This window comes from Rhineura floridana, chromosome 11, assembly GCF_030035675.1.
Source record: "Rhineura floridana isolate rRhiFlo1 chromosome 11, rRhiFlo1.hap2, whole genome shotgun sequence".
NCBI classification, from domain to species: domain Eukaryota; kingdom Metazoa; phylum Chordata; class Lepidosauria; order Squamata; family Rhineuridae; genus Rhineura; species Rhineura floridana.
In genome coordinates this window covers 24,946,452-24,974,440 of record NC_084490.1, presented here as the reverse complement: position 1 = coordinate 24,974,440, position 27,989 = coordinate 24,946,452, and the positions used below count along the sequence as shown (strand labels likewise).

Here is a 27,989-nt window from a genome sequence, read left to right as displayed (position 1 = left end):
AAGTAAAACCCAAACAAAACCTGTTGCCAATAATCCATTTGCAATATCTCAACAACCCAGTTACAATATGAAGCCCCATCTGGAACCCTTCGAAACTTCTTCCATTTCCTCATGGTCTAGGGCCGCATATATTGGGCCTGAATGTCATGTAAAACAGATGTTATTGCTTGCTTTGATCTACAATTTAGCCTCATTTAGGGTTCCTTCACCTTCCCTCTACAGGCACTTCAGAGGTTCTTCCTGCAGCTGCTCCCCCTGGTGGCCACAGACGATAACACAGTCACTTCCAAATACATTTGCTCATTCACCTAGGGTTTTATTAATGTAATGATACCTTTTTCCCCCTCAGCGCACAAAATATTTCATATGCATAATTTCCTTTACAACACGCTTTTAAGAAACGACAGTATTACTATCATTATATTACAGGCAGGAGACTGAGAGACGGCAGCTTGCTTAAAGTCACCCATAGAGTACATAGCCGAGTGTACATTTCAACAGCAATCTCCCCACTCATAACAGGTGCCCTTCAAGAACTGTGCTACACCAGCTCGCTTGAAGAGTGCAACTTCACAAGGCCTAAACCAAGGATGGGGAACCTGTGGCCCTCCAGATATTGCTGGACTACACCTCCCATCATTCCTAACCGTTGGCCTTGCTGGCTGAATCCAAGAACATCTGGCAGGCCATGACTTCCCCATCCTTGGAACTGCACGTAAGCCTTTGAGCTGCTACTTAAAAGTCTCTATTCAGCTGTTCGCTGGCTTCCCACTCCTTGTATTCAGTGGGATGGGCAGGTGTAAAAGCCGTGGTGGCTGGTGACTATTGGAACTGGTGGAGCAGAAGGCAGAGAGATCAACAGAAGGCAGATCCAGAGCCAATGGCAGGCAGAGCCAATTAATATTAATTTTGTCCCCATCCTCCCTACTGAGTTCTAGAAAAGCAACACTGAGGATAAGGAGGAGGAAGGTGGCAGGCAGTATTTCTCCCAGGACTGGACATAAGTAAGACTAAGAAGGAAGGTGAGTGAGGCTCTAGCTAAGGGCAGGCTGAGATTGGTGGGGCAGCACCTAATGGACCACTCTCTGCTGTCTAAAAGAGTACAGGACTCCGGCACCTTAATAGTTGTATTGAATACAATCATGCAAGCTATACCTGCTGAAATTCCCTTTTCTAGACTATTAAAGGCACAGGAGCCCTTTCTGTTCTCTTTTGCACCTGGCCATTTAGTGACTGGCAAACAGAGTGATTCACTTCGTAACTTTTTAAGCAGCAGCAGCATAGGATGCTTCCAGACAGGGGCTTAATTTCCAGAAGAGACATTGAAATATCGCAGTCAGGTCATTGGCAGCTAGGGATGGAAGGATCTGACAATTTTGGTACTCTCAGTTCCTCGTTTTTTTCCCATTCTTAAATTCAGTTCTCCACATTTCTGTAGCAATTTGCACTTTCAAAAAATCTGCATGAAAATTCTTCAGCGTTTTAGTACAAACTTCTCCTAGTAAACACCTTTTTGTACACAGTTTTGATTAATGTACACATTTTTGCATGCAGTTTCTCGTAATGTGATCTATTTTTGTAAGTTATGTGCACTAATATTTTATAATGATGCACTTTCCCCTAATATATGCATTTTTGTAAACATTGATTGGAGAACTGCATCGCAAAATTTGGATAACGGCTAATTTTGAAGGAACGCTAAATCAAATTTCTCCCTCATTCCTATTGGCAACATATTTTGGGTCTTTGTTTTTTACCCCAGAAAGGGTAAACATGGATTAAATGGGAGGAAAAAATATGAGCTGGCATTTTGATGTCAAACACCCATCTGGAATCGCACATAGGGTTATGCATGTCTACTCAAAAATATGATGCCACATCCACACCAGACCTTTATTCCACTTTAAATAACCATGGCTTCCCCCAAAGAATCCTGGGAAGTGTAGTTTGTGAAGGGTGCTGAGTGTTACTAGGAAAACCCTGATTCCCTCTCAGAGCTTTAATGGCCAGAGTGATTTAACATTCAGCCTCTCTTCCCAGAGAATTCTGGGAATTGAAACTCTGTGAGGGGAATAACAGTCTCCTGTGTGGATGTGTTAAGGCTGCAGACCTGTAACCACTTACCTGGGAGTAAATCACATTGAACTGATGTTTAAGATTGCATTTTAGAGTGTGGTGTACAGCCAAATCATTTAAAGTGTGCAAGATCGAATTGGATCTCCCAAGTTTGTTTTAAAAAAAAAAAAACATTGTAAAGCAAGTGGAAAAGAGCTCAAAGTTTGATCAGAGGAAAGGGACTAGGGAGGTAGTGTTTAAACTTTTCACCCTGAGCTGTTTTTGCCCTCTCAGTGCCTGCATCCCCACACCCCGTTTACTATTAGCCATCAACACACACATGCATACGCATGCACACACACGATTTAGGTCCAGGAGATCTCTCGGGGGGGGGGGAACAAAACAGTGGCAAGACATTTTTAAAATGATTAAATATCCCAATCCTAATTTTTTACAGTGTAGCTCTGTGACAAATAAAGTGCAAGATTCTGTAAAGACTTTCAGTCAGTAACTAAAGCGGCTGCATTATCCCTTGTGGCCATCAGGAGGAGTAGGTGTGCCAATGGTGTCATTTGTTAAGTGTCCCTTTGCTTGAATTGTTTGACTATTTTTTTTCCTTCCAGATATGGATGAGGATTTTAGGGACTGCTTGAAGGATTATGTGAATGACATAGCCAAATCAGCTGGAAAACATGTAAAGAGAGACCAGGAGGGGACGGCCCTCACAGGGACACAACTTGCAGCCAGGGTAAAGGTGAGAGATGCAGAATTAAGTATCTAATGGGGACAGAACATGGAACATTACATCTGTTGAATTTCAACCTATCACACTGCCCTTATACTGTATAGATAGACCCTTTGTTGCATCAGGAAAGAAATGACAACCATGGGTAGGGTGGCCTGATGGAAAAGAGGGCAGGGCCCTTTGACCTTTTAATAGTTGTGCAAAAAAGGGAATTTCAAGAGGTGTAGCTTTTAAAGGCACAAAAGCTCTTTCCTCTTTTTCTATTGGGCCACTTTAACAGTAGAGGGCTGTGGGATTATGAACTTTGTGATGGAGAACATGTTCTGTAGACATGTGAAAGCATATGGAGATCACATGCTCATGTGACACAGCTTAAATTGCCACATGATGAGGAACCATTGCCCTGGTGTGCTCCTGTGCATTTAACAGAGGTTTGATCTGCTGCAACAGATGGCCCTCTTGTAGTTGGACTCCAGCTCCCATCAGTCCCAGACAATGTGGCCAGTAGTCAGAGAAGATGGGAGTTGTGCTCTCACAACATCTGGGGATTGTATATGTTCCCATTAGGGTTGCCAGGTTCAGGGCCTGAGACTGATCCTGTATCTTTAGGAGAAGTCAGCCCAGTGCAGGTGTTCTTGCAACACTGTAATAGGAAAAACCACAAGGTGGAATTCTCCCTGCACAACTTTTAAAGATACAGAAGACCTCTTGGTTGCCAGGCCCAGCCTCCAAGACGTCTTCTGTATCATTAAAAGTTGTGCAGGGGGAAGGGAGAATTCCACCTTGTGGTTTTTCCTATTACAGGGTTACAAGAACACCTGCACTGGGCTGACTTTCTCTTCTCCTAAAGATACAGGATCAGTCTCAGGCCCTGAACCTGGCAACCCTGGTTCCCATCCCTGTGCAACCATCAGCAGGAGAAGCTTTTTCACTGACACAGAGCTAAACATTGTCACATGTTAATAGAGTTTCTTTTAAATGCACAGCTGCAGAGGCTGACTGAAAAGTTGGCCTATGTGGGCCTAAGTCATAGAGGGCTGTGGGGAAATTCCGTTTTCGTGCGAGGCTCTGTTTTGGTTGTATGAAGAACTGCCTAGTATGTGTGGCTTGTACTAAGGCTGTGTGTGTGGATTGGTGTGACCAAGGAAAAAGAGAATCCCACTGGTTCTACTCTGAACATCATTTAGACCTGCCTAATATCCAATGGGTGGCTGGAAAAATTACTCTGGTCAGTCTGAAGAACCATAGACCAGTGACAGTGCATCTGCTTTGCAGGCAGATGGTCCCAGGTTCAATCCATGGCATCCCCAGATAGGACTGGGAAAGACTCCTTGCCTGAAATCCTGGAGAGTTGCTGCTAGTCAATGGGGACTGTGCTAGATGGGCCTAATGAGCTGACTCGGTATAAGGCAGCTTCCTATGTACTTAGAAACAGGGAGCAATTTCTTTCCACTGCTGCCCTCACCCCGCCTTCCTAGGCCCAACTCCAGGCCTAGTGTAGCCAGTGCTGCCACTGTCAGTTAGGAGAAGGGAAGAGATGAGTCCTCCTGTTGATGACAGCAGGGATCACATGTCGGGCCTTATCTAGGCCTGGCGCACCAGTAGAGCTCTGAGGTGTCCCTGACTCTCTTCATTACGCTGAAATGTTAGCATGAGCTTGGCGAGGCCTATCGTATTGGCTGAGCTTCCCTCCCCAATTCCACAGGAACAGATCTCAGGATTCGCTGCCAAATGCACCGTTTGCTTTTGTTTTGTTTTCTGGGATTTGGCAGCAGCCGTGGCTTGGATTTCATTTATCTTGTGGTTTTTATATTGTAATGTGCCAGCCCTGCTCTGTGTGTGTGTGTTTAAGCCATTACGCTCTTGGTATTTGATTGTGTTCGTTGTATTAATTAGTTCCTACGTTTATGATTGTAAGGCTGCCTTATCAGAGCTGAAAGTCAAACCAAAAAGAACTTCAGAAACAAATAAACGTCCAAGTTCTGTGTGTGGGAAAACAAATGATGTTTGTGTGTGTGTGTGTGTGTGGACTGCATTCTTCCACAGCATTGTGGATTCTGGGTTGTATTCAACTAAATCCTACTCAGCGTAGATTCATTGAAATTAATGAGCCTCTTAGTCATGTCTGTTAACTTTAATGGGTCTACGGTAAGACTGACATTAAATATCACCTTCTGACAGTATGTGTCTGTCATTTGGGAGGGGAGGTTGTGAACCCCATCCTCAATGGCCACTTCTTTTTCCCTTCCTTTTTAGAATTTCTCCGACCTCATGAGGCAGTATCAGTTCGGCTTCTCTTCCGTCACCCAGGTACCAAACTCCTCATCTTCCACCCTCATCACCAGCAAACAGATGCTTGTGCTAGCTTGACTGTGACCTCTTTATTGCTCTTAGTTTGGCTCATCTCTTTGTTTCACTCAAGCAGAAGCTGCATTTTAGCATGCTGTGGCCATCAGCCAGGGTATATCCCGATGGCACATAATACAACATCCTTGCTGAAATTAAGCAGGTCTGGGTTTGGTCAGTGCCTGGATGGGAGACCACTGTTAATTCCAATAATGGAAAAACAATGGGATATAAAGGCAAGAAAGGCAAGAAACAGCCTTTTAAAGGATTGAAAGTTCCATGGGGGGAAAATGGCAGATTCTGTTGATGCTGGAGGAGCATGTTGATTTATCAGTGAGGAAGGGCTCAGTGGTAGAGCATATGCTTTGCATGCAAAAAGTCCAAATTCAATCCCTGACGTTTCCAGGGAGGGCTAGAAATGTTCCATATCTGAGACCCTGGAGACTCAGTAGATGGACCAATGATTTGACTCTGTATAAGGCAGCTTCTGATGTTCCTGTCCGTCACCACAAGAGAGATGGCCACATGCAATCTGAAGAAAGTGGCTGACACAAGCAGGATTGGTGCATGAATCAACATCTGCCTTCCTTCTCCCTTTCCCTTGCCTCTTCTTGGCAATGGGATGTTGAGGGAACTTGGTGGAAGACATACCCATATTTGCCACTCTTTCCTTCCCTTTCACGCTCTCCAGATGGCTGTCACCTTATACAACCTGGACAAGCTAGAAGCCCTGCGGCGGGAGTTTGCAGAGTTTATCAGAAATCAGGTATGAGCAGAACCAAATTAATTGGTGTAGTTGTGAGATAAGAAAAGGGTTGGCAAAGAAGACTGTGAAGAATTTTTGAGGAATGGATGTGGGAGAAGAAAAGAGATGGACCGTGCAGGATGCTGGTGTCAGAAGTCTGCTTACAATGCCGGACAAATGTTGGTTAAAATGTAGGGATCTGCCTGGCTTTAGGAGCTAAGGCAAGGATGGGATCCCTCTGGCCCTCCAGATGTTGCTGGACTCCAACTCCCATCATGCTCAGCTATTGCCCCTGCTAGCTGAGGCTGATATGGGAACTGGAGTCCAGCAACATCCACAGGTTCCCCATCCCTGAGCAAAGGTTTTCAGTGAATTTAACTAAACTACAGCTTATGTTTGGGAGTAAAATGGCAACAGATTTTTGAGGTGAGAATTTGGAGGGAAGGGGGCAGAGTTCAGATGTGATGAGGTAGGATTAGAAAATGGGACAGAGGTTCCCTGGACAATGGTAGTTTTAAATATGATGGTTTTGGGGTGGAATGTCCAGACAATTCAATTTTCATTTAGAGGGATGAAACATGGCAGGGGGTTTGATTTAGACTGAGAGAAAAAGCTCCTGTCTCAAGGGAGTGGTTTTGGGATATGGGATGATGTTCTCTAGGAGGTCTGTTTGAAACAGTTGGGGTGAAATGTGCTGCAACTGTGAGATTTTGAAAATACAGTAGATAGTGTTTTTTCAATAAGTAAACTGTGGGGAAATAATTGCATTTTTGGAGGATTTGGACAGGATGTGAAATTCCAAGAGTTATATTATTTTGTGGTTTAGTGAGGAGAGAGAGAGTCACTGTGATCTAGTGACTAGAGCAGAGGTAGTCAATGTTTTGCCCTCCAGATGCCTTTCGACTCCAGGCCCAGTCTGCATGTCTGGAGGGCACCACGTCGGCTACCCTGGATTAGAGTGTAGAACGTACACTAGGGAGACATGGGTTTAACTCTCCAACCAGCCACAAAGCTCACTGCATGGCTATCTCTCAGCCCAACCTATCTTGAAGGGTTACTGGGAAGCTAAATGGGGAAGAGACCATATGGCTGGGGTGGGGAATCTTTTTCCACCCAAGGGCCTTGCTTCCTCCTAGGCAACTTTCTGGGGGCCACCATGCCCATGTGGTCTGTGGGGCCAGAGGCAAAAGTGACTTTTTCCTTTGTACTGCAGGCTAGTTCCTGCACACATTCACACTCCTCTCTATCCTCCATCCAGGCAAGCAAGAGGCATTAACAGACTTCAAGGAGGCATTCCTACCAGGTCCTCCTGCCACCCCCAAAAAGAACCACCCTCAGGTAGATTTCAAATTAGGTACAGTGAGGGATGTGGCCTGCAGGTGTGGTTAGGAAGGAGGTGTAGCCTGGGAAGAGTCCTGAAGGCCATATAGAAAGGCCTGGAGGGCCACATTTGGTCCGAGGTTCCCCACCACATGGCCCACTTAGAGGAAGGGCAGGAGAAATATAATAGTACTTCTTTGTAGTGGGATTATTGTGGGTAGTTGTGGCTATGGAACTGAGATCTCCTTTCTCCTTCCCTTCTCCCCTTCCCCCCTTCTGTCACCCTGCTGTCCTTCCCCTCAGGATGAGCTCTGTCGTCCCATGTTTGCAGGCCTGAAAGTGACTCCCAGCTCAATGACACGGCGCCTTCTGGAGAAGCAGCGCGAGCTGGCCCGGCAATGTGAGGAGTCACTGCGGGGCAACGAGCCAGGCCGGACGGATTCCATCTTGTTGCTGGAGTCCCGCTTGCAGGGCGATGCTAGAGGTTTTGTGGAGCGCTACAGTCAGCGTTACAAATCCCATGCTCTCAAAGCTGGGGTGGCTGTTGGGGTGGGTGCTGTGGGGTTAGCCGGTGGGGTCATTGGGGCTGGGGTGGCAGCTGCCCTGTTGGCTGCAGAAGCCATTGCGTTTGGCACCACTGCTACATTTGCCATCGGGACCGCAGCTGGGGCAGGCACCCTTGCGCTTGTCGGCGGTGGGGTGGGGGCTGGCGTTGGGTGCAGCATAGGGGAGCGCAGGGCCCGGGAGGCTGAGCATGTGAGTGAAGACGAGGCTGAAGGAGAAGAGGAAACTGACCCCTCAGATGAGAGGTGTCTCCTTGATGAATTGGCATCTTAGGGTTGACAAGGAGGCCGTCCTGTGATTAGCAGCTTTCTCTGTAGCCAAGTGGCAGCTTGCAAGATGATCCTTATCCTGCACTCCTCTTGTCATGGAGGCATAGATACCCAGGGGGACTAAGGAAAATAGATCTTGCACGCTGCCCTGTAATAAAAAGAAGAGCTGCTCTCCCCTTCCTTCTAATGGCTAGTTCAAGGATAGCCAAATGATACACATTCCAGTGTGGATCCCCATGGAGACACCAGTGATGAGTGAAGGCCTCATAATGAGGCCTTCTGATGCTAAGGCGATTTTGTTCTCTTTAGTGGTAGGTAATGGAACAATACTTCCCTCTGTATTCCTCTTCACTTTTCTTGTTCCCCAGGAATAGGCAACTCAGCATAGCCAACCCCTGGCACATCATCAACCCTTTCTCAGGTTGCAAGGCACTACCGAGATAATAGAGGGGATGAAGAAATTCCCCCCTCTTTTTTCTTGGCCAAGTCACCACCCAAGTCAAGCTAGATGGCATCCTTTTCTCTGTGCAGTGCATTCTGGGAGAAACACTGCTGCCATCTCTTTAAAGCGGTGCTTTGCAATAGGTGAATCTTCTCTTCAACCCCTGTAGGGTGGAGACAGGGAATGAGAAGAAGTACTTTCCTCCTTCTCCATGGAATTCGATGGCACCCTCTCCCACTCTGTAGTGAATTTCAGGTCAAAGCTCTTCAAATATTTGCCCTTATTCACTGGGTTAATGAGTGTCGATGCCCTGTTGATTCAGTCTTCTCAGGTATGAAATGTGGGGCAAGTGAGGGGTGCAGTTCCCAATTCTATTGGACTGCAGTAAGGGCTGCTGGGAAATTTTCATTGCCTCATGGGAGCAAAGCCTCTCCTCACATCCTCAGGGAAATCTTCCCTAACATACTCCATCGTAAGAATGGACCCCCTCTTTGCAGTCCTTCTGCCAACAAGCAAAGACCTTCCTATTCCAACAAGCCTTTGGAACTGAAGGCGAAGGATCGGGCGTGAAGGGTGCTGCATTGCTAATGTCTATTATATCATTTTTAAACTAGTTTGAACTCTTTTAGCTATATGTGTGTATGGTTTTAATATTGGAAATAGTTTAATCTTATTTTAATGTAGACTTTGTATGTTTTTAATTATACGTATTTTTTATCTGGAAGCCACCATGAGTTCCAGTTTTGGAAAAATGGCGGGGTATAAATAAAGATAATAATAATAATAATAATAATAATTAATAATAATAATAATAATAGTATATTCTGAAGTGCCCAGAAACTCGAGGGTTGGACACAACTCCTTTTAGCAGCTGTCATTAAAAGTCCACGTTCCCTTCCAAGTGCCTGGTTTTTATGGCTGCTCATGACTTGTTCTGCCCACCCTGCGTCTCTTGGGTCATCTTTCAGGAAATACATTTATTTATTTCAACTTCTGGCTTAGATGTGTGTGTTTTTTCCCCTTGCTCACACTGCAGGCAGGGGAACTCAACCTTCTCTCTGGTAGGTCTTGCCACCAGCCTTTTTCCTTAACCCCCCCCCCCCGCCCATGACACAGCCGGGTTTTATGAGAATATAGAAAGAATGCCAGGTTTCCCTGGATCTCTGCCATCGCAGTGCTGTAGCCTCAGGTGACTTGTAGGCTTAATTGCAGGGGACAAAATCCAGATGTGAACAGCCTGAAGTCAAAACAAGCCTATTGGCAGGACACGAGAGACGGCTGGGAACAGGCCATGTTTAATCTTGATTTCCATCTTCTGGACAGCTATTTTGGCCAGCCAGATGTCGAAATGCAAGCCCACAATGTAAAGAACTAATGGTGTGTATGTGGGAGAGGGTGTGGTTTTGTTCAGTAAAGAAATTAACAAATCACCTAAAACAAGGGTGGGGAATCTGTGGCCCTCCAGATGGGGCTGGACCCCAACTCCCATCAGCCCCAACAACCAGTGTAGTTAGTGGCAGGGATAATGGAAGTTGAAATCCATCAACATCTGGCTACAGATTTTTCACTGATGGCCCCCAAGAGCTTCCCCTTCCCATTACAATTATATTTATGTTGTCTCAGTTTCAGAGAATGGGGCTTTATTTCAAAGTAAAAGCCAAAAGGGTACAAAGAGGATGATAATGATTCTTAATCTTTTGGTAAGTGCTTCGTTGGGATGATGTTGCCTGCGGTCTTCCCCCTCTTCCCATTTTTTTTCTCGTGCTCCGTTTGAATTTTAATCCAGCCAACTCTGCTACAGACTGCTACAATCCTGGCCTCAAATAAAATGAAGACAGTCTCCCTAAGCAAATCTGGGCATGTCTTTGTTTTGTGTTTAAGTGGGTTTCAAGCTACTTTAACTATCTTCAGTTTCCAAAGAACTCTGGGACTCCTTTCTGGAGAGCGTTAGAAACTCTTTAACAGATTATTGAGATCCTTGCTGAACAGTTCAACAGTTCTGAAATACTGCTCTGCCAAAAACTAGCACTTAGAAAAACACCTTTCTCCATCTGTTGATATGAAATTTTCATTAGAGGAATATGTGAGGTTTTTTGCACTTATGTTACTATTGAGGTGGCCAAGGGGTGTTTCTGAGCGTCCTTTCTTTCTTTCTTTCCTACAAAATATAATTCTGGTGGTCTGCACTCCGCAGCCTTTCCATTCCGGGTGCTTGCACTTCCTGAAAACCCCATGATTTACCCTGGTAGATTTCCCTGTAAGTATTAGAAACCAGGGAGGGTGTCTACCATGCTTGTGATAGCTGTCTGGTTTTTTTTAAAAGTGAAGTATCTTTTACTTTTAAATAAATCAGTGAGGGGGAGGGAAGTTTAAGGGGGTTACGGTAAAAGAAAGGAATTGGCATAGGAATGTTTAGCCCTCTAGATGTTGCTGAACTACAACTCCAAGGAGCCCTAGGCCTCTAGCCGGCATGAAAAATGGCCAGGTTTTATGGGAGTTGTAGTTCAGCCACACCTGCCTTAAAAACAAAACCAGCAAGTGCACCTGTAGCGAACAGGTGCTAAACAGCGTTCTCAGCCTCCCCTGTTTCAATTGAAGCTTAGGGGAAGACATCTTGAGGTAAGTCATCCCCCCTTTTTTATTCAGACCAGAAAGTGCAGGCAGCCATGAAGGCTGCAGAGCGCTATCACTGTTTGCCACCTTGCAATGGAAGGTAAGCTCGACCTCATACAAAGTGCACTGAAAAAAAGCTAGAAAAACAGAAGCCTTTTTCATCAGGCAAGGAAACCTTTGAGAAATTAGGAGGACCAATTTTGGCTGGATTAAATCTGTTAGGATAGACCAGGTGTGGGGAACCTCTGGCCCTCCAGATGTTGCTGAGCTACAACTCCCATCAGCTCCAGCAAGCATGGCCAATGGCCAGGGATAATGGGTTGTAGTTCAGCAATGTCTGGAACACCAAAGTTCCCCACATCTGGTGTAGACAATGGCTTTAGTTCCATCATAATGCTGGTTCTTAATCCCAGATCCACATCCTTTGTCACAACATTTTTTTAAATGGAAATCCGTCTTCCCTCCCGTTTCCAGTGGCTACTGAAGGGAGGAATGGGAAGAAGCCACCAGCCACCTCAAGTCTCAGACACGATGTATTTTCATCTCGCTTCTCTTGAGGGAGTAATTGAAGCCCTTCCACTGAGCCCAGTTTATGCCATTGGCATATGAGAGGTGGGCCCCGCCAAGGTAGAAACCATTGAGATTGGAAAAATGGCAGCTCTTGAACCACCAGGCACCCGAAGAGAGTGATGCACAGTTCTGCACATAAAGGTCCTGGTCACGGTCAAACGTGGAAAACTTCTGGCCGCTGTGGTAGGACAGTGAGTCACCTGGTGGGAGCACAGAGGGAATGAATGACAGGCACATGAATTCCACAAAATAAGGGTGGCTTTGCTGCAGTCATAGGAACATAAGAACATAAGAAGAGCCTGCTGGATCAGGCCAGTGGCCCATCTAGTCCAGCATCCTGTTCTCACAGTGGCCAACCAGATGCCTATGGAAAGCCCGCAAGCAGGACCCGAGTGCAAGAACACTCTCCCCTCCTGAGGCTTACGGCAACTGGTTTTCAGAAGCATGCTGCCTCTGACTAGGGTGGCAGAGCACAGCCATCATGGCTAGTAGCCATTGATAGCCCTGTCCTCCATGAATTTGTCTAATCTTCTTTTAAAGCCATCCAAGCTGGTGGCCATTACTGCATCTTGTGGGAGCAAATTCCATAGTTTAACTATGCGCTGAGTAAAGAAGTCCTCCAGATGTTATCAGACCTCATCTCCCACCAGCCCTAGTCAGTGTGGCCAGTGGTCAAGGATGATGGGAGTTACAATCCTTCAACATCTGGAGGGCCACAGAGCAGCCACCCCTGCCAAAAGGCTGTTTGAATGAAAAGCCCAGTCAGAGTAGAGTGCTTACTTGAGAGCAGACCCACTGGGAGCTGGGATGCTTTCCCATGAGTGGACCTTCTCATGACCAGTGTTTCAAGTGGCAAGCTTGTAGGAGACTTGTGGAAACATTAGCATGTGTTTACCAATCTCCTGACTTTCCTACAATAAGCCACATCCTGGGAAAAGAACTAGAACTAGTGTACTGGATACACTATATGACAACATACTAGACCTGGACCAAACCAAGCACTAAATGTGTAATACCCCAGAGATCCAAATGAGTTCTATCCACATGTCCCATATCTGTGCACATATGTAAAAACTTGGGTCACTTAAGAAAAACATTCTCCACCCCAAAAAGCCTTTAAAACAAAGTGGCAAGTATGTCCACTACATTGATGTGTAGGAACTAACAGCAAAGAAATCCCCCCAAAGTGAAAATCCAGTCTATGGGAGAAGAGTTTGATCCAAAGGGTTGTGCATACATGATTCAGAACCAGGATGTCTAGGTTCATATGGGAATGGGGTGGGGTTGGAGGACATTCTGTGGACCCTCTCACTGTAGTGAGGTACCTGTTGTCCTGCAGAAGTTCCTAGACTCACAATTCCCATCCCCCCATCGGCTATGCCAGTTGGGGTGGACAACGGCTGGAGGATCACAGGCTCCTCAGCCCTGGACTCCAACTCCACATGCCCCTGACCATTAGCCATGCTGGGTAGGCCTGATGGGAGATGATGTTGAAGTCCAACGATATCTTGAGGGCCTATGGTTCTCCACCACTGCTGTTGAAACTGAAGGAGATCCTGGGCAGGGGATGAAATAATTGTGGAAAGGGGTAACTAGACTACGACCTGGGAGACCAGGGTTCAAATCCCCACATAGCCATGAAGCTCACTGGACGACCTTGGGCCAGTCACTGCCTCTTAGCCTCATGAAAACCCTATTCATAGGGTCGCCATAAGTCAGAATCGACTTGAAGGCAGTACATTTACATTTAGGCACCTATGGCCTCTTACCTGCCCCTCCATCAACAAAGCCAGACACATGCAACGTGTAGCCATCCTCTTCTGCACTGATAGCATTTGGCGAGAGCGAGAAGTCTGTGTACTTGGCAAAAACTGTATTGTTCTCAAAGTCGTCCAGCTCCACACGTAGCTCATACTTCTGCTTAAGGGTCAGGAGGTGGATATTTTGCAGCCCTGGGCCACGGGGGCAGATAAGAAGCACGAGTTGGGTACCTACATTGTACACACACAAAATGCAACCACCCCCTTTCCTCCTTTCCTTTGGGAGTTACAGATCGTCTGAGCCTGTGTCTTGTAACAGAAAAGAGGTGGGCAGACAGAAATATGAGGGATAACTTGGCCGTGTTTCCTGGCCCAGAATCATTGTAAACACGCTCACACTTAACGCTGGAATTGTCTGGGCCCAGAAACATGTCTTAGCTGCGTAGGGGAGAAACCCAAACACTCGGCGGTCCAGAAAGTCCTGGCACAGAAATATGTCTGGGTCAAAAAGAGCTGGGGAGGGGGGCATGGCTAGGGAAGGAGGCAGGCCAGGAAGATCATGGGAAGAGAAAAGACGAGGTATTTTAGCACAAAACCCCATGGCCTGCTGAGAAGGAGGGCATTTCCCAGTACCCGTTTCTGTTTACCCAGCCAGTATTCGCCATCCGCTCGGCCAAAGCCAAACCGGTAGTCGTTCCAGCCCCGAAAGAAACTGATGGAACCATTGAATCGTTTCTGGAAAACCTGGAGAATGTGGCAGAAGAAGGTGAGGAGATAGGTGGGTGGCATTATCATCATCATTATTATTTAGATTTATTAGTTGCTTGTTACCTGAAGGTCTCCAGGTGACTTACAACACTGTTAAAAACAAAAGTAAATATACTGTACCCTAAAAACAAAATAATAACCACCACCTCTATACAGCCACAGAAAGCTCTGGCAGCACCCTAATGCAAACAATGTCATCTCAGCCGATCAAATCCCTGGGACAAAAAGGTAAGTCTTTCCCTGGTGCTGAAAAAATGATATCTAATTAACTGGTACCCTCTACCCAAGCTGCATTCTTGGCTTCACCAGAGAAACTATAGATCCCAAAATGGAGCTGGGGTTACATGAAGGAGATGTTGAGCAAATAAAGTCACAAACATACCCTCTTCTTATCCACCTCTCACTCACCCCTCCCCACATTTTGAATTTTTTAGCTTAATGTACTTGTACCCTGCCTTTCCTGTTGCAAAACCTTCAAGAAGGTGAACATGAAAACCAACAGCAATTAGATATACAGACCATTGGATTGACCACCAGAGTCATGGAACAAAAGGCCAGCAAGCAGAGGAGAGTGGTCCATTAGGGCAAATGGGACACTGTCCCACCAACCTCAGCCAGCCCCCACCCCATGCCTGTCTTCTTACAACCAGTCAAGATAGTAGCCCTGCTGCTACTGACCTAGTCTATGTAAAAAGGAACATCAGATCAAGACCTGCACTGAGCAGGGGGTTGGACTCGATGGCCTTATAAGCCCCTTCCAACTTTACTATTTTATGATTCTGTGATGCAGATCTAAATTATTCATTCATTTGATTTATATCCTGCCCCTCCTCCCAAAGGAGCCCAGGATGGCTGGTGGACAGGTTCATATGAGTGAACAGGTTCGTATGATAGAAGGGGGTCCTTCTCCAATATAGATCAAAGCCAACACTTTTTGGTTCATTTGAAAACAGACCTAAGTCTATGTTGGTGAAATACGTTCAGACAGGGACATTGTCTTCCCAGTTAGCAATCCAAATTCTGAGTCTGTTGCAGTTTCCTAACAATCTCCAAAGGCATCCTTACAAACAGCACATTTCAATAATGTTACCAAAATGTGAAGAAATATGCCAAGGTTATCTCTACCCAGGAAGGGCTGCAGCTAGGGCACCAACTGATGTTGGCGGAAGATGCTTTCTGCCATATATTCTAGATACCTCCAAGCCACCCTCCCTATTCCTCTTTGCTCCTTTTGCAAATGTTTCTGTTTGCACAGATTTTTACCTTCTGGATGTGCTGAATTTGCCTGTCTTTATCTGTTGCACCTATGCGCTTAAGCGCATGAGTGCAATTACACATGCATATGTGAATATGTTCATGAATTAAGGAAAGAAAGTTCCAAAGGACGAGGGGCTGCACAGCGGCCAGAAAGAGACATGAAATCATTTACTCACTAATTGCACATAAACTTTCTTCCACTGGAGTGCCTTTTGGAGCCACAGTGAGACATCAGTGTGAGCACAGAAACAGGTGAGCTACCTCTGCCAAGACTACCCGAGCCCTGTGATCTCTAGTGCCCCAGTGAGATGGGCCTCCCATCCCACCCGTTGTTCTATTTACCGTCCATTTTCCATTGTCGGTGGTCATGTCGCAGTACACAGGCACAGGGATGTTGGGGCCTGCAGGATAAATGAGGTACACACCATCCGTCTCGGAGCCTTGGTCATAAACATCTTCACAGTCTAGCGGGAGGGAATCTTCGCAGTGCTGCGGCTGCTGGGCTGCCCCAGTGGAGGAAAAATCTCTTTTAAACCCACCAATGCCAAATATCCCAAGTCAGATGGTTCTATCCTAATATCAGACTGTACTGTTATGGCTTCTGGTTGACCATTCCTTTGTTAGGCTCATTAACAGTCCAGGATGGTTGATTAATATTCTATAAGTAATTGGTGGAAATTTCCAGGAAGCAGATCTTGGCTAAACCTTTGGAGAAACTTCCTAATGCTAAAATCTGTTCAATAATGGAGCAAACGGCCTCAGGACATGATGAGGTCTCCCTGGGCAGAGAGGCTGGATGCATAGAGAGAGAGATTGTAGCTGCAAGATTCCTGCACTGAGCAGGGGGTTGGGCAGGCTAGATGACTTCCACAGTTCCTTGCAGCTCTAAGCACATTCCCACTATACATTTAAAGTGTATGGCTTTCCCCAAATAATCCAGGGAATAGTGGTTTACCCCTTACAGGGCTACAATTCCCAGCATCCTTAACAAATGGCTGTTCTCAGGATTCTTGGGGAGGGAGTCATGTGCTTTAAATTATACATGTGTGATTCTATGTATCCTTAAGGGGGGCCCAAAGTGAGGTGACAGCTGGAAATCTCTTTTGAATGAGGTACTCATCTGAGGTTTGGGCAGTTGAACAGAGAAAGAGTGAAGAAACAACAGTTGCCCATTTTGCAGAGAGAAATTCTCTGAGTTGACGAAAGACGAGGCAACTTGGGGTGAAATCTCTTTTTGGGAATGTTTTGCTGGGATAGCATATCTGCTGGTTTACTTGCAATAATTATTTGCTTGTGTGTTTGTTAATCAAGTAAATAGTATACAAAATGCCGTAGTCCTGTTCAGAAATTCTCCATGGATAGGGCTAAATGCACAGAGGGGGACAACGACCACACCCTCTGGCCTTGGCAGCCCAGCCAGTGTAGTGTTGTGGTTAGAGTGTCGGACTAGGACCTGGGAGACCAAGGTTCAAATCCCCACTCAGCCATGACATTCACCAGGTAACCTTGGGCCAGTCACTGTCTCTCAGCCTAACCTACCTCACAGGGTTGTTGTGAAGATAAAATTGGGAGGGGGAGAATGATGTTTGTACACCACCTGGAGCTCCTTGAAGGAAAGGTGGGATAGAACTGTAATAAATGAATATATGTTGAGAACAGATTTCTGCAAAGGGGTTTCTTATGAACATTCATCTGACTATAAGAAATCAGTCCACGTGACTGGAACCCCTGTGCAATTGATAATCCTGACTGTGTGGAGTACATAAGTAAATGTGTTTAGCTAGCACATGCAGGCATGAATTCAGTGCAAAGACATTAGGGGAGGCATGTTCCTCCTACTCTGCATGCGTCTAGCCCTACACATAAATAGGATTTCTGAATATGGCCCATAAGTTTCCAGGACACTTTCAAAAGGAGACCAAATCTTTCAGTGCTGCCCCTGGAAACTCTTGCCACCCCTGGAAATGGGGCGTGTGCCATTTTTCCAAGCTGTGGGAAGTTTCAGGAAGTGCTTTTTACAAGAACGAGAATCCTGTAGACTTATGGGCTACTCAGAGTGAGGTGTGTCTAAGTCTATCGATTTCAGTCTGGATTGGATTGTAGAGCCATTTTTTGTCATTTCTGTTTATTTAGAAATGATGAGCCCTGGGAAGCAGGCAAGCATCGAACATCTTCAGGGGAAGGGCTGTAATTCAGTGGAAAAACATCTTATTTGCATGATGCAGGTCCCATTTTGAAGTCCCAGCATGTCCAGATAGGGCTTGAAGAGGCCACTGTCTGAAACCCTGGAGGACTGCTATCAGGGTAGACAATACTCTCTAGCTTGATATAAGAAGCTGGCAGCTGCTTATATTTAAACCCAAATTCTATTAATCCTCCATCCTCCAAAAGCAAAAGCCTACCCTTGGAGACCCCTCCCTCCCCCCCAAACCCCCTCAGCTCCTCACCAACTGCCTACACAAACACCATTCTGAAATAGATCTGTTTCCATTGCAGCCAAAATGGTGTCCAATAGCTGGTAGCCAGCAATCATCCGAGGAGATGCCAGGGATTGAATCTGGGACCCTTTTCATGCAAAGCATGTTCTCTAGCAGTCGAGCTATGGTCCTTCCCAATGGGAAGGGGTAGGGATGGCAGACAGCAAGCATGAGGGGTCTGGGAAAGCTCCACATGGCAGACTCAGTGGTGCTTACCTTGGGCATTGATGGCCTGTCCTTGTGAGGTGGGCAGCTGGACAAGGAGGAGGAGGAACAGGGAGCCCGGCTGGAACAGAGAGGCCTGGGAGAGCCAGGAATAAAAAGCATGATCTGTAAAAACATGGCACACACTAGGGGCACAATAGAAAATCTGGAGAGCTGTGGTCCAGGGTATACAAATGGCCCTCAATAACTGAGAAGCCTTTCATCACCAAGGTTTTCAGCTTTTTCTCTACCAAGGGGAAAAAGAGAGGAAGGGCAAGCCATTCTCCATTGTTGTACCAATCCAAGCAGTTTGGCTAATTGGTGCCTAAGGAGAAAAATCCAAATTGATGTCCTTTCTCACACTAGTAAACATGGGGCACAATGCACCAGGAAGTTCTCCTGCTGAAGGCCAATTCCAGCAACAATATTACTCTTGCATAGCCCCCATTTATTCAAACCACCCTTGTGTGGGAGAACCTTGAGGTGAACTGTGAACCATTAATAGGTTTTGATAGGGGCACCTCTGCTTCTACAGTTACAACACAGGGTGCCAGCATGAAGCAATGCACATGACAAGGAGACCAAGTTAAGAACTCAAGAAAGAAGGAGATAGACACATAGGTGGAGATTAAAAGAGAAAAAGGTGTGAAAGATGGAGATACTTAGAAGTCTTTCACATATAGGGTTGCCAACTTTTTTAGCAGTCCCTGCTCCTGTTGCCTTCTCTTGAGGTCTTGATCTACAGAGATTACTATCGCCTGAGTTTGCTTTTTTCCTCTTCCCTCCCTGTTCTGTTTTCCTTCTGTGTATAAATCTACGGTGTGGCCACACTTGGAATACTATGTAAAGTTCTGGTCGCCTCACCTCAAAAAGGATATCTGCACAGTTGGAAAAGGTTCAGAAAAGGGCAACCAGGATGATCAAGGCATTGGAGCAACTCCCCTATGAAGAAAGGTTGCAGGATTTAGAGAAAAATTTAGAGCCATAGGCAACATGACAGAAGTATATAAAATTATGCATGGCATGGAAAAAGTAGATAGAGAAAAGTTTTTCTCCCTCTCTCATAACACTAGAACTCGTGGACATTCAATGAAGTTGAATTTTGGAAGATTCAGGACAGATAAAAGAAAGTATTTCTTCATGCAGCGCATAGTTAAACTATGGAATTCATTCCCACAAGGGGCAACGATGGCCACCAACTTGGATGGCTTTAAAAGAAGATTAGACAAATTCATGGAGGATAAGTCTATCAATGGCTTCCGACCATGATGGCTGTGCTCTGCCACCATAGTCAGATGCAGAATGCTTCTGAAAACCAGTTGCCAGAAGCCACAGGAAGGGAGAGTGCTCTTTACTCAGGTCCTGCTTGCAGGCTTCCCATGGGCATCTGTTGGCCAGTGTGAGAACAGGATGCTGGACTAGATGGGCCACTGGCCTCATCCATTCTTATGTTCTTATGCTGTGTCTTTTAGATTGTCAGCCTATGGGTAGAGACTATCTTGTTTGAACTGATTATATGTAAGTCCCTCTGAGAGGCCATTTGCTAAAGAGTGGGGTACAAATGTTCCAAATAAATAATGTCTAAGCCATAAAAAGCCTCATATGCTGATGTAGACAAGTTCAAGCTCTTGTTATAGACACAGACATTCAGGGTGATTTTTGTTTTCCTGTTATGAATGGGAAAGTCCAACAGCAGTGACCTACCAATGCTCAAAGTGGGTGGGGTGGGTGGGAAAGGATGGCAGCAAGATGGTTTCCTGTCAAATTAGACTGGACTCAGTCATATACACTGACAAGAAAAGTTTTAGGTCTGCCTGGAATGTTTTGTAGATTTATACCTCGCCTTTTTTGGCTGAAGTCCACAAAGCTGCTTATTACAACATTGATAAAGCACAGCAGATTAAAAACAAAAACAAAAGAACCAGAATCTGACATCTGATGTTCCTTCCCACAGGGCAGTTGGCATCAGTTGATCATCTCTCTGTGTGTGGGGGGGTGGGGTGGGGGGTGACCATCCAGCTGGAGCAGACCAAGATGTTGCTTTTGCCTGCAGTTTTACTCTGCTCTCTCAGCCAAAGCTAAACAGCCACCTTGGCTCACAACATTTGAGAGCCTTAGGTTAACAGTTTTCCAGCTTTCTACCTTGAGCAAACTGTTTCCATGGAGACCTGTCTGATGAGACACTCCTGCCCATTGCAAAGGATTCTGGGGCATGTTTTGGGGAACACACACTCATTCCATGTGTGATGCTGGCTAAGTGGTCTGGGCCTCACTGTGACCCTCTGACACACTGAAGCCTAGAGCATGACTCCCTTTTCCATGGCTGGGTACACACCATAAATTGAAAACACATGACTTCCCTCAGAGAAGCCTGGAAAATGTAGTTTGTTAAGGGTGCTGGAAGGTGAAGGGTAAACTACAGTGCATATTTCAGGAGAAAGTTAGGAAGGGCAGTCAAAGCTGTCTTTCACAGCCAATGTGGAGTAGTAGGTTCTAGGAGTCCTTCCTAGAAGATTTGGGTTCAAATTTCCATCAATCTATGAAGCTCACATGGTGACCTTGGGATGCCCAGTCTCTCTGAGCTTAGCCTACCTTGCAAAGGTTGTTTATGAAGAAATAATAGCTTAGTTGGTAGAGTGCATGCTTGCATGCAGAAGTTCTCAGATTCAATCCTCAGCATCGCTGGTTAAAACAATTGTGTAGCAGCTGATGGGAATGACCTTTGCCTTTTGAGACCCTGAAAAGTTGCTGCCACTCAGATGAACAGGGTAGATGAACCAATAGTCTGGCTTGGCATATACAACTTCCAGTTCTTGGTTGCAATTGGTGCAGCATTCCATGTGCGGGGCAAATACATAAGAATGAACCAATAGTCTGGCTTGGCATATACAACTTCCAGTTCTTGGTTGCAATTGGTGCAGCATTCCATGTGCAGGACAAATACATAAGAATGTGAAAACTCAAGTGAGGCAAGCAGGGACTGGAAGCTCTTTTTCAATACAGTGCTTCAAATAATTGTGCTCCCTCCCCCCATCCCACACAAAGTGAAAAAGAAGCTAAACAAGGATGAGTTCTTCGGTTGTTTTCTTGGCGAAATAGAGATATGGGGATAGGGAAAAGAGCACCTGTCGAATTTTGCCTTCTTATGCAGGTTTCTAGCCATAGGAGAACCTGACTCCCTCAAGGTAGTTCTAGGCTCCTTGCCTGAATGTTTAGTTTTCATTTAAACAAAGAAAATCTCAAGCTGTTTTACTTCTGGAGCCATAAGGAAAGTGTGCAGCAAGAATGATACCCAAATGCTCACTAAGAAGTAAACTTGCTTCCATTATTCAATGGGCTAGCCAATGAATGCAAAAGCACTGGGATGTCTGATAAAGGACTAGGTTCTGATTTTTACATTTTCTAAGTTAATGTTTAATAACATTGATTTTAAATTGGCTGGACACTCACTCACATTGAGAAAAGGGCTGTAACTCAGTGGCAGAACATCTGTTCTGCGTGCAGGAAATTCCAGGGTCAATCCCCAACCCCCCAGGTAGGGCTGGGAAAGTACCCTGTCTTAACTTCTAGAGAGGTCCTGGCAGTTGGTGTATACAACACACACCAGATGGACTGATGGTCTGACTCAGTGTAAGACAACTTGCCATGTTCAAATACCTCTTCCCTTCTACCTGTTGGAACTGCTTTTTAATATGTTTTAAAACCCTTTTAAAAAAAAAAACACAATATGTTTTTAACATTTTTAAAAGATGTTTTGAAAGCTTTTAAAAATGTGTTTAAAGATGTTTTGTTTTAATGTATTTTAAAGTCTGTTTTTATGATGTTTTAAAGTGTTTTTAGTGCTTTTGTTTGCTGCCCTGGGCTCCTGCTGGGAGGAAGGGTGGGATATAAATCAAATAATAAATAAATAAATAAACTTCCTGTCTTGTAAAAATGGAATGGCTGGGATGGGGTGGCAGAGAGAGAACAGTCCTGCACTCCTTGGAGGAAGTGCACGATAAGAATGTAATCAATCCTTCCCTTTGTGAATGTCATGGCTTATGTAACCAAAATGGCACCACCCATACATAAGAGAGAAGTATCAGTAGGGTTGGGGAAACACTGAGCTTTGCAGAAGTACAAAAAAAAAATTGTGGGGGAGAAAAAGGGATGAGGTGACTGGGATCCTGAACAGGAAGGACTCCACACGGCAACATTTTGTTACAGATCCCTTTTGCAACTACAATAATACCTCAGTTAACAAATCCTCCAGGAAAGAAGCTTTTTTAAACAAAGTCTTTTTTGGGTGTGGGGGCATGCAGAGTGTGCACACAATGTGGCTCCTTGTCTACTGGATTGCAGCTGCTGCAGGGAGCTCCCTCACATGTGGCTGGAATGGCGCTTCTTGCCAGGTGGCGCAGGCGCCTCCACATTAAACAGTGCTTTGGGTGCCCTGGAAGCACAGTTTACTGCAGCTGCGTCTGTTCCAGTGTAGGGGAGGATGGCAGAGAGAGAGAGAGAGACCAAGCACATGATGTAGGTGGTGGCTGCCTCTTGCTCGAATGTATGGAGAGAACTGTGCTCAAAACTTTAGATTACAATAGCAAGATACTACATGAAAAAGAAAAAAGGCAAGGCAGGCATCCCTGGATGCATTTTGGAAGAAGCCTTCAAGTGGCATGCAAGGCTTACCTGACCTGACCTGGTTGTTTCATTTCAGACATGTGTATTGTTAGTTTTGAATGAAAAGTTTGCTGAAATATGTTGAACTGCTCTTCTTTTTTGTGTTGTAGGAACCTATCCTTGTTCTTTCCATGTTATTCCTACCTCTGGTACAAAGTTTCTGTTAAATAAATAATGTCCAGGAACACATGTACTTTGTTAACTGAAGTATTACTGTATTAAATTTCAGGGAAGTTTGTCTGCCACTACTAATCTTCTCTTTCAGGAACTCCTGATTCTAGGCTGAGAATTCCCTAGAAGAATCCTGTTTGAAAGCCACTGCTTTAGGTGAAAACTCCTGCTATATTCCATTGTTTTATTTGGAACTGAAAGGATTTTTTGGCCTGCAGCCTACATCCAGCAGAACTCACCAGAAATAAATTTGAGCTAACATCCATGCTAATCTTGTCTGAAACAGCTGCCTTCAGACTGAAACCTAAAATGGGCATGCCTTTTTATACTCCAAATGCTTTGCTTTGTTAAGAATGTGAAATCTTTGTTTATAGCTTGTTCTTTGTCATGAACTATCTATGAGAAGGTGGAGAAAAGTTACACACACACACACATACACACACACTGATGGAGTTCAGTGAAATCTAGAAGAGTGCTTGCTTTAAAAACAACAACAATGGAAGGGTTCAGTGAACTCTGTGGGGTCACTGATTCTACACTTCTGTTTCTGTGGAAGCAGTACAGTCATCAAGATTTTAATTTATGGTTAGGAGAAAGAAAGAAAGAAAGAAAGAAAGAAAGAAAGAAAGAAAGAAAGAAAGAAAGAAAGAAAGAAAGAAAGAAAGAAAGACCCTGAAAACACCAGAGCCTCATCTAGTGCAATCCTTTTCATATTTATTCAGAAGTGTTCAGTGATGCTTACTTCATAGTGATTGTGTTTAGGATTGTCCCTCCCCCGCCAAAATCAGTTTTCAATGCACAGCTCATCTGCGGTATGTTTGAAGTTGCTTTTATGATCAAAGCAAAAGAGCATGTCTAAGCATATGCAGAGTGCCTCTCCTTTGCCAGAGGCAGAGCATACCCATTACCCCCTCCCCAACATCTACTATTGGGGATAACATGTTCTAGATCAGATGGCTTGACAAACGGATAGCCTTCAGCCTGGCCTGGAGCACCCCCTAAGTTTTAACAGAGTAGCCACAGTGGCATTAAACTGCAGCGTTTTTCAGATGTTCATTGAAGTTGTGGAGGGAGGAACAAAGATCATGGCTCTCCATTCCTGCTCCCAAACTAGAGTCTAAGTGTTCATCTGATTGTCTGTGCAGCGCACACATGCATATTTGCTCACCTCTATTCTTTTCGCAAAGTGGTGCCATCAGGGCAGGACTTTGGGGCAGATGTCTGGGCTCCCAATCAGTAGTCTGAGCAGGGGGAGGGCTCCCAAAATGCAGTAGGGCTAGATTACTACATTTTGGATTCATCTCAAGAGGGTGCTACTGTAAGGGTGTGATCCTGTGTTATGCTTACTTAGATTAGACCCAAGGGATTTAAGCAATTTGAGCCCATTGACTACGGTGGGTCTGCTCTGAGTATGACTTGATTGGATATCACCCCATTAAATCCATATATTAAAATTGTGTAACTGCTCCACGGCTTTTACAGCTCCTTCCTCTCTCACTCCTTCCCTCTCCCCTTAATTATTCTTGCCCATTCCTGCTCTCCTTGTCTCCCCATTTCCCAGATGAAATTTCACATTTTTTTCCCTTCTGCTAAACTGTCATGTCCTATGGCTACAATATGGGAATGATGTCATATCTACTGGATATCTATATCTAATCTATCAATATGTATTGTTATGGGTTTGGGGGTTGAGATGGATGATTTCTGTGAGTCCCCTTCTAGCCTCTGATTTGGGACCCTGCACCTGGAGGTGGGCTCTGCAGCTGAGAAACGTGCTCCTCTGGTCAAATGACCCTCCTTTGTTAGTCTAACAGAGTGGCCTGGTGGGCTAATGGGTCTGTCAAGTGCCCATTAACTGGTGAACAGGCCAGAAAGATCCTGTTGTTATTGAAACTGTTCAGGAGAGATACACACACACACTGGGGCCAATAGAGAGGCTTGTTTTTAGCTAGGCTGAGGAGAAGAGGGAACTGGAGACATGCAGCGAGGCCTGCTCCCTGCACAATGGCTTCAGGATGCCTCCTATAAGCCTGATGGAAAAGAAACTTCTATTGGACTACTAATGCTTTGAACCCCTCCATCTTAAGCTCAGGCTGTGAATGTGTATAAATAAACCACATTTCATAAAGACACCATAGATTCTGCTGACCTTCTTTCCAAGAAAACCAAACCCTGGGCAAGCGCAGGGACCCCTGGAAATCTCTCTGACCGCTCAGAGATTGGGGTGGTACGCAACAGTATCCTTCACAATTCCATACATCTTGGATATGGATTTTGTTTGCTTGCTTGTTTCGGATCAAAGACGCCATTGCCAGGCTGGCTTGGGCTCAGGATTTCTCAATTTTAGAAACCAGGCACTAGATATTATTAGACTGATGGCTAGCACAAGTATTCCTGTGGCTGAAGGGGAATTAACTGCATGGCAAATAAGACAAGTGTCTGGGTTTAAGAATGCAAGAAAAGCCTTCCTAGATCAAACTCAGTGTCTATCCTTCCCCAGCAGCCAGCCAGAATAATCCATGGTGCCCACAGGCAGGATGTGAGGGCAATAGCCCTCCCCAGCGCCTAGTATTCAGAAATACACCATCACTGAACTTGGAGGCTCTGCTGTTTCCAGCTTTCTTCATTAATTCAAGGAACAACACAATAACCATTGATAGATCTCTGAGGCTTTAAAAGGCATCATGCTTTTCATGAGTGATGTTCATGGCCATCTCCACATCTTTTAGCGGTGAATTCCATGAATGAAATGTTACGCTTACCTAGATCACTGCCAAAAGCCATTGAAGTTAGGGGGATTATTGCAAAGCCCTGCACAGGGAATCAGATCCAGCTTCCCATCCACCCCACCACACACAAATACATCCCCTCCCCTCAGATGATTACATTACCTTCATGTTGTCCTACGGTTCCTCTTTGTGTGCAAGGCTTGTTCCCGTTTTTATAGGACTGGAAAGATTTTTTTCCTCTCTCTCTCTCCTTTAGAAGCCGTTTTCCACCCACCCTCTTCCTCCCTTGCTGGGTCTGGCATGCAGCTGCAACAGGTTGTCTGTCTACCCCCTCCCACCCCTGCTGCCTGCCCACTAACACCCCCAAAGCCAAGGATCAGAGACAATTTGTATATCCTGAATTTATAGCGCAGAACAAAAAAGAGCCACAAGGGTGGGAGGTGGAGGATGTGTAAAACAACAGTGAGACAGGAAACGAAAGTTGGGGAACGGGGACAGAGGCACTGAGCAAGCCAAGAGTTCAGATGCTATCCAGGGCTCTTGGCATGGACATGCTGTTATAATTCACCCTTCGCACATATGTGCAATAAGTGTGTGTGTGTGTGTACGCGCGTAAAGGAAGGGTTTTGTAAAGGGATGTTTAGTGGTTAGAAAACAGGGCCTGGAACTTGAAGTCACTTGGTAAAAGAAGAAAGTCTGGGAGCCAGGCAGGACCAGTGCCAGACTCAGGGGGGCCTTGGCACAGAGCTGCCAGTCCCTCCCCGCAGCTAGGGGATGGGAGAGAAATTCTACTCAGTCTGCACTGAAAGCCGAATCTATCAAATTCACACTTTCCAAAACAATATGAGAACCAAAACACAGCCATCCTTTGAAATTTGCACTTTTCTGAATTTTCCAGTGCAGTTCTCCAACCAACCAATGGGTACAAAAAAGTGCATATATTAGGGGAAAATGTGCATAAAAATGAATATATTTGTGAAAATAGCATACAAAATGTATTATATTAGGAGAAATAGCTTGCAAAAATGTGTACAATGGTCAAAACTACATATAAAATGTGCTAGGATAAATTTACAGTAAAATGCTGAAGTATTTCCATGAGGACTTTTTTAAAAAAAAAACTCACAAATTGCTGCAGAAATGTGGAGAACTGAATTTAAGACTGGAAAAATCAGAACTAAAATTCTTAGATCCTTTCGTCCCTACCCCTAACAGACACACTCCCATGGCCATGACTATACAGTATTTTTGTTTGTTTTGCTTCTTATGTTGCTATAGATGTTATAGTTCTATAGATTTCATGGATCTATAGGCTGGGTTTTATAGATATTTATAGCACTATAGGCTGGGGAGTTAAAGTCACCCACCCACCAGTACAATGGCCATCCAGGGGGCTAGCAGGTGGGTGGTGAGTGGCCGTGCAGCCAGCTCAGGCTGGTGAGGGGCCTTTCTCAGCACTTGGGAAGAGTGTCGGACCTGGCCTACTGCTGGTGTCTGGTCTAAAACCAGGACTTCTGGAAGAGGAGTGTGATCCAATGGCTAGGGTAGGAAATCTGGAAGCCAGGATTCATTGGTTTCTAGGTGGGCATTGCGGCTGGTGAAAAAGCATGTAGCCTGGAATCACAATGCTTACAGGGATGATGTAGGGCGTGGGGTGGAATGAAGGTGAGTTTGTCCAGTGTTCTGGCAGGCTCTCACCAGCAGGGCAGAAGTAAGTGCAGAGGTGTGTTCTGTCCCTTTCCATTTTTTTCTCTCCCATTGGGAGGAAAATTAATGGGATGAAATTACCCCTGCTCCTGGGCTGGTGTAATCTCTCTCTCCCCCTGCCCATCTGTCAGATATGCTTTAACTTAGATTCCTGCACTAAGCAGGGGTAGTCCTTATAGGCTCCTTCCAACTCTACTATTCTATGAACTTAATATTACCTTAGTATTAACTACACTGACTGGCAGGAGCCCTCCTAGATATCAGACTGGGATTCCTGGCCATAACTATAGATGCCAAGATTGAACCTGGAAGCATGCAAATTAGATGCTCTGTCATTGAGTTATGATATTTCTCCAAACCTGGGACCTTCTTGATGCAAAGCTTCTCTCTGCCACTTCCCAATAGAACATTGTCCATTTTTATTTTTGAAAAAGCGAAGATGCTAGCTTCTGCATGCAAGAATGCATGTGATACAGTCCCTCTCCACTTTTCCCTAAGTACTTACCCAATATATTCATGGTTGAGCCAAGATTTGAAGAGAGTTTTTGCAGCTAATAGCTCACACTTCTGACCACTATCCTACAC

The 27,989-nt window shown here is 45.2% G+C and overlaps 2 protein-coding genes across 4 annotated transcripts in view; one reads left to right on the top strand and one right to left on the bottom strand.

Moving 5' to 3' along the window:
• Positions 1–9,476, top strand: part of RNF112 (ring finger protein 112) — a 38,120-nt gene extending 28,644 nt beyond the window's left edge. For both annotated transcript variants that reach the window (XM_061590263.1, XM_061590264.1), the window contains 4 exons: positions 2,679–2,809; positions 5,057–5,110; positions 5,838–5,912; positions 7,515–9,476. In XM_061590263.1, the coding sequence (XP_061446247.1) occupies positions 2,679–2,809; positions 5,057–5,110; positions 5,838–5,912; positions 7,515–8,048 (794 nt within the window). In that variant the 3' untranslated portion in view covers positions 8,049–9,476. The remainder of the gene's footprint in view (positions 1–2,678; positions 2,810–5,056; positions 5,111–5,837; positions 5,913–7,514) is intronic.
• A 633-nt stretch (positions 9,477–10,109) lies between these two features.
• On the bottom strand, positions 10,110–26,054 carry MFAP4 (microfibril associated protein 4). Of its 2 annotated transcripts, XM_061590275.1 has the most exons (7): positions 25,860–26,054; positions 19,000–19,077; positions 18,148–18,232; positions 15,797–15,952; positions 14,077–14,173; positions 13,439–13,621; positions 10,110–11,869 (listed from the first exon to the last, which is right to left on the bottom strand). In XM_061590275.1, the coding sequence occupies exons 3-7, from the start codon at positions 18,154–18,156 to the stop codon at positions 11,622–11,624; spliced, it is 693 nt and encodes a 230-aa protein (XP_061446259.1). In that variant the 5' UTR covers positions 18,157–18,232; positions 19,000–19,077; positions 25,860–26,054; the 3' UTR covers positions 10,110–11,621. The 2 variants fall into 2 exon arrangements, with proteins under 2 accessions (XP_061446259.1, XP_061446257.1); XM_061590273.1 differs by lacking the exon at positions 19,000–19,077 and having other exon boundaries at positions 15,797–15,957; positions 25,860–26,046.
• Between the last annotated feature and the right edge of the window lie 1,935 nt (positions 26,055–27,989).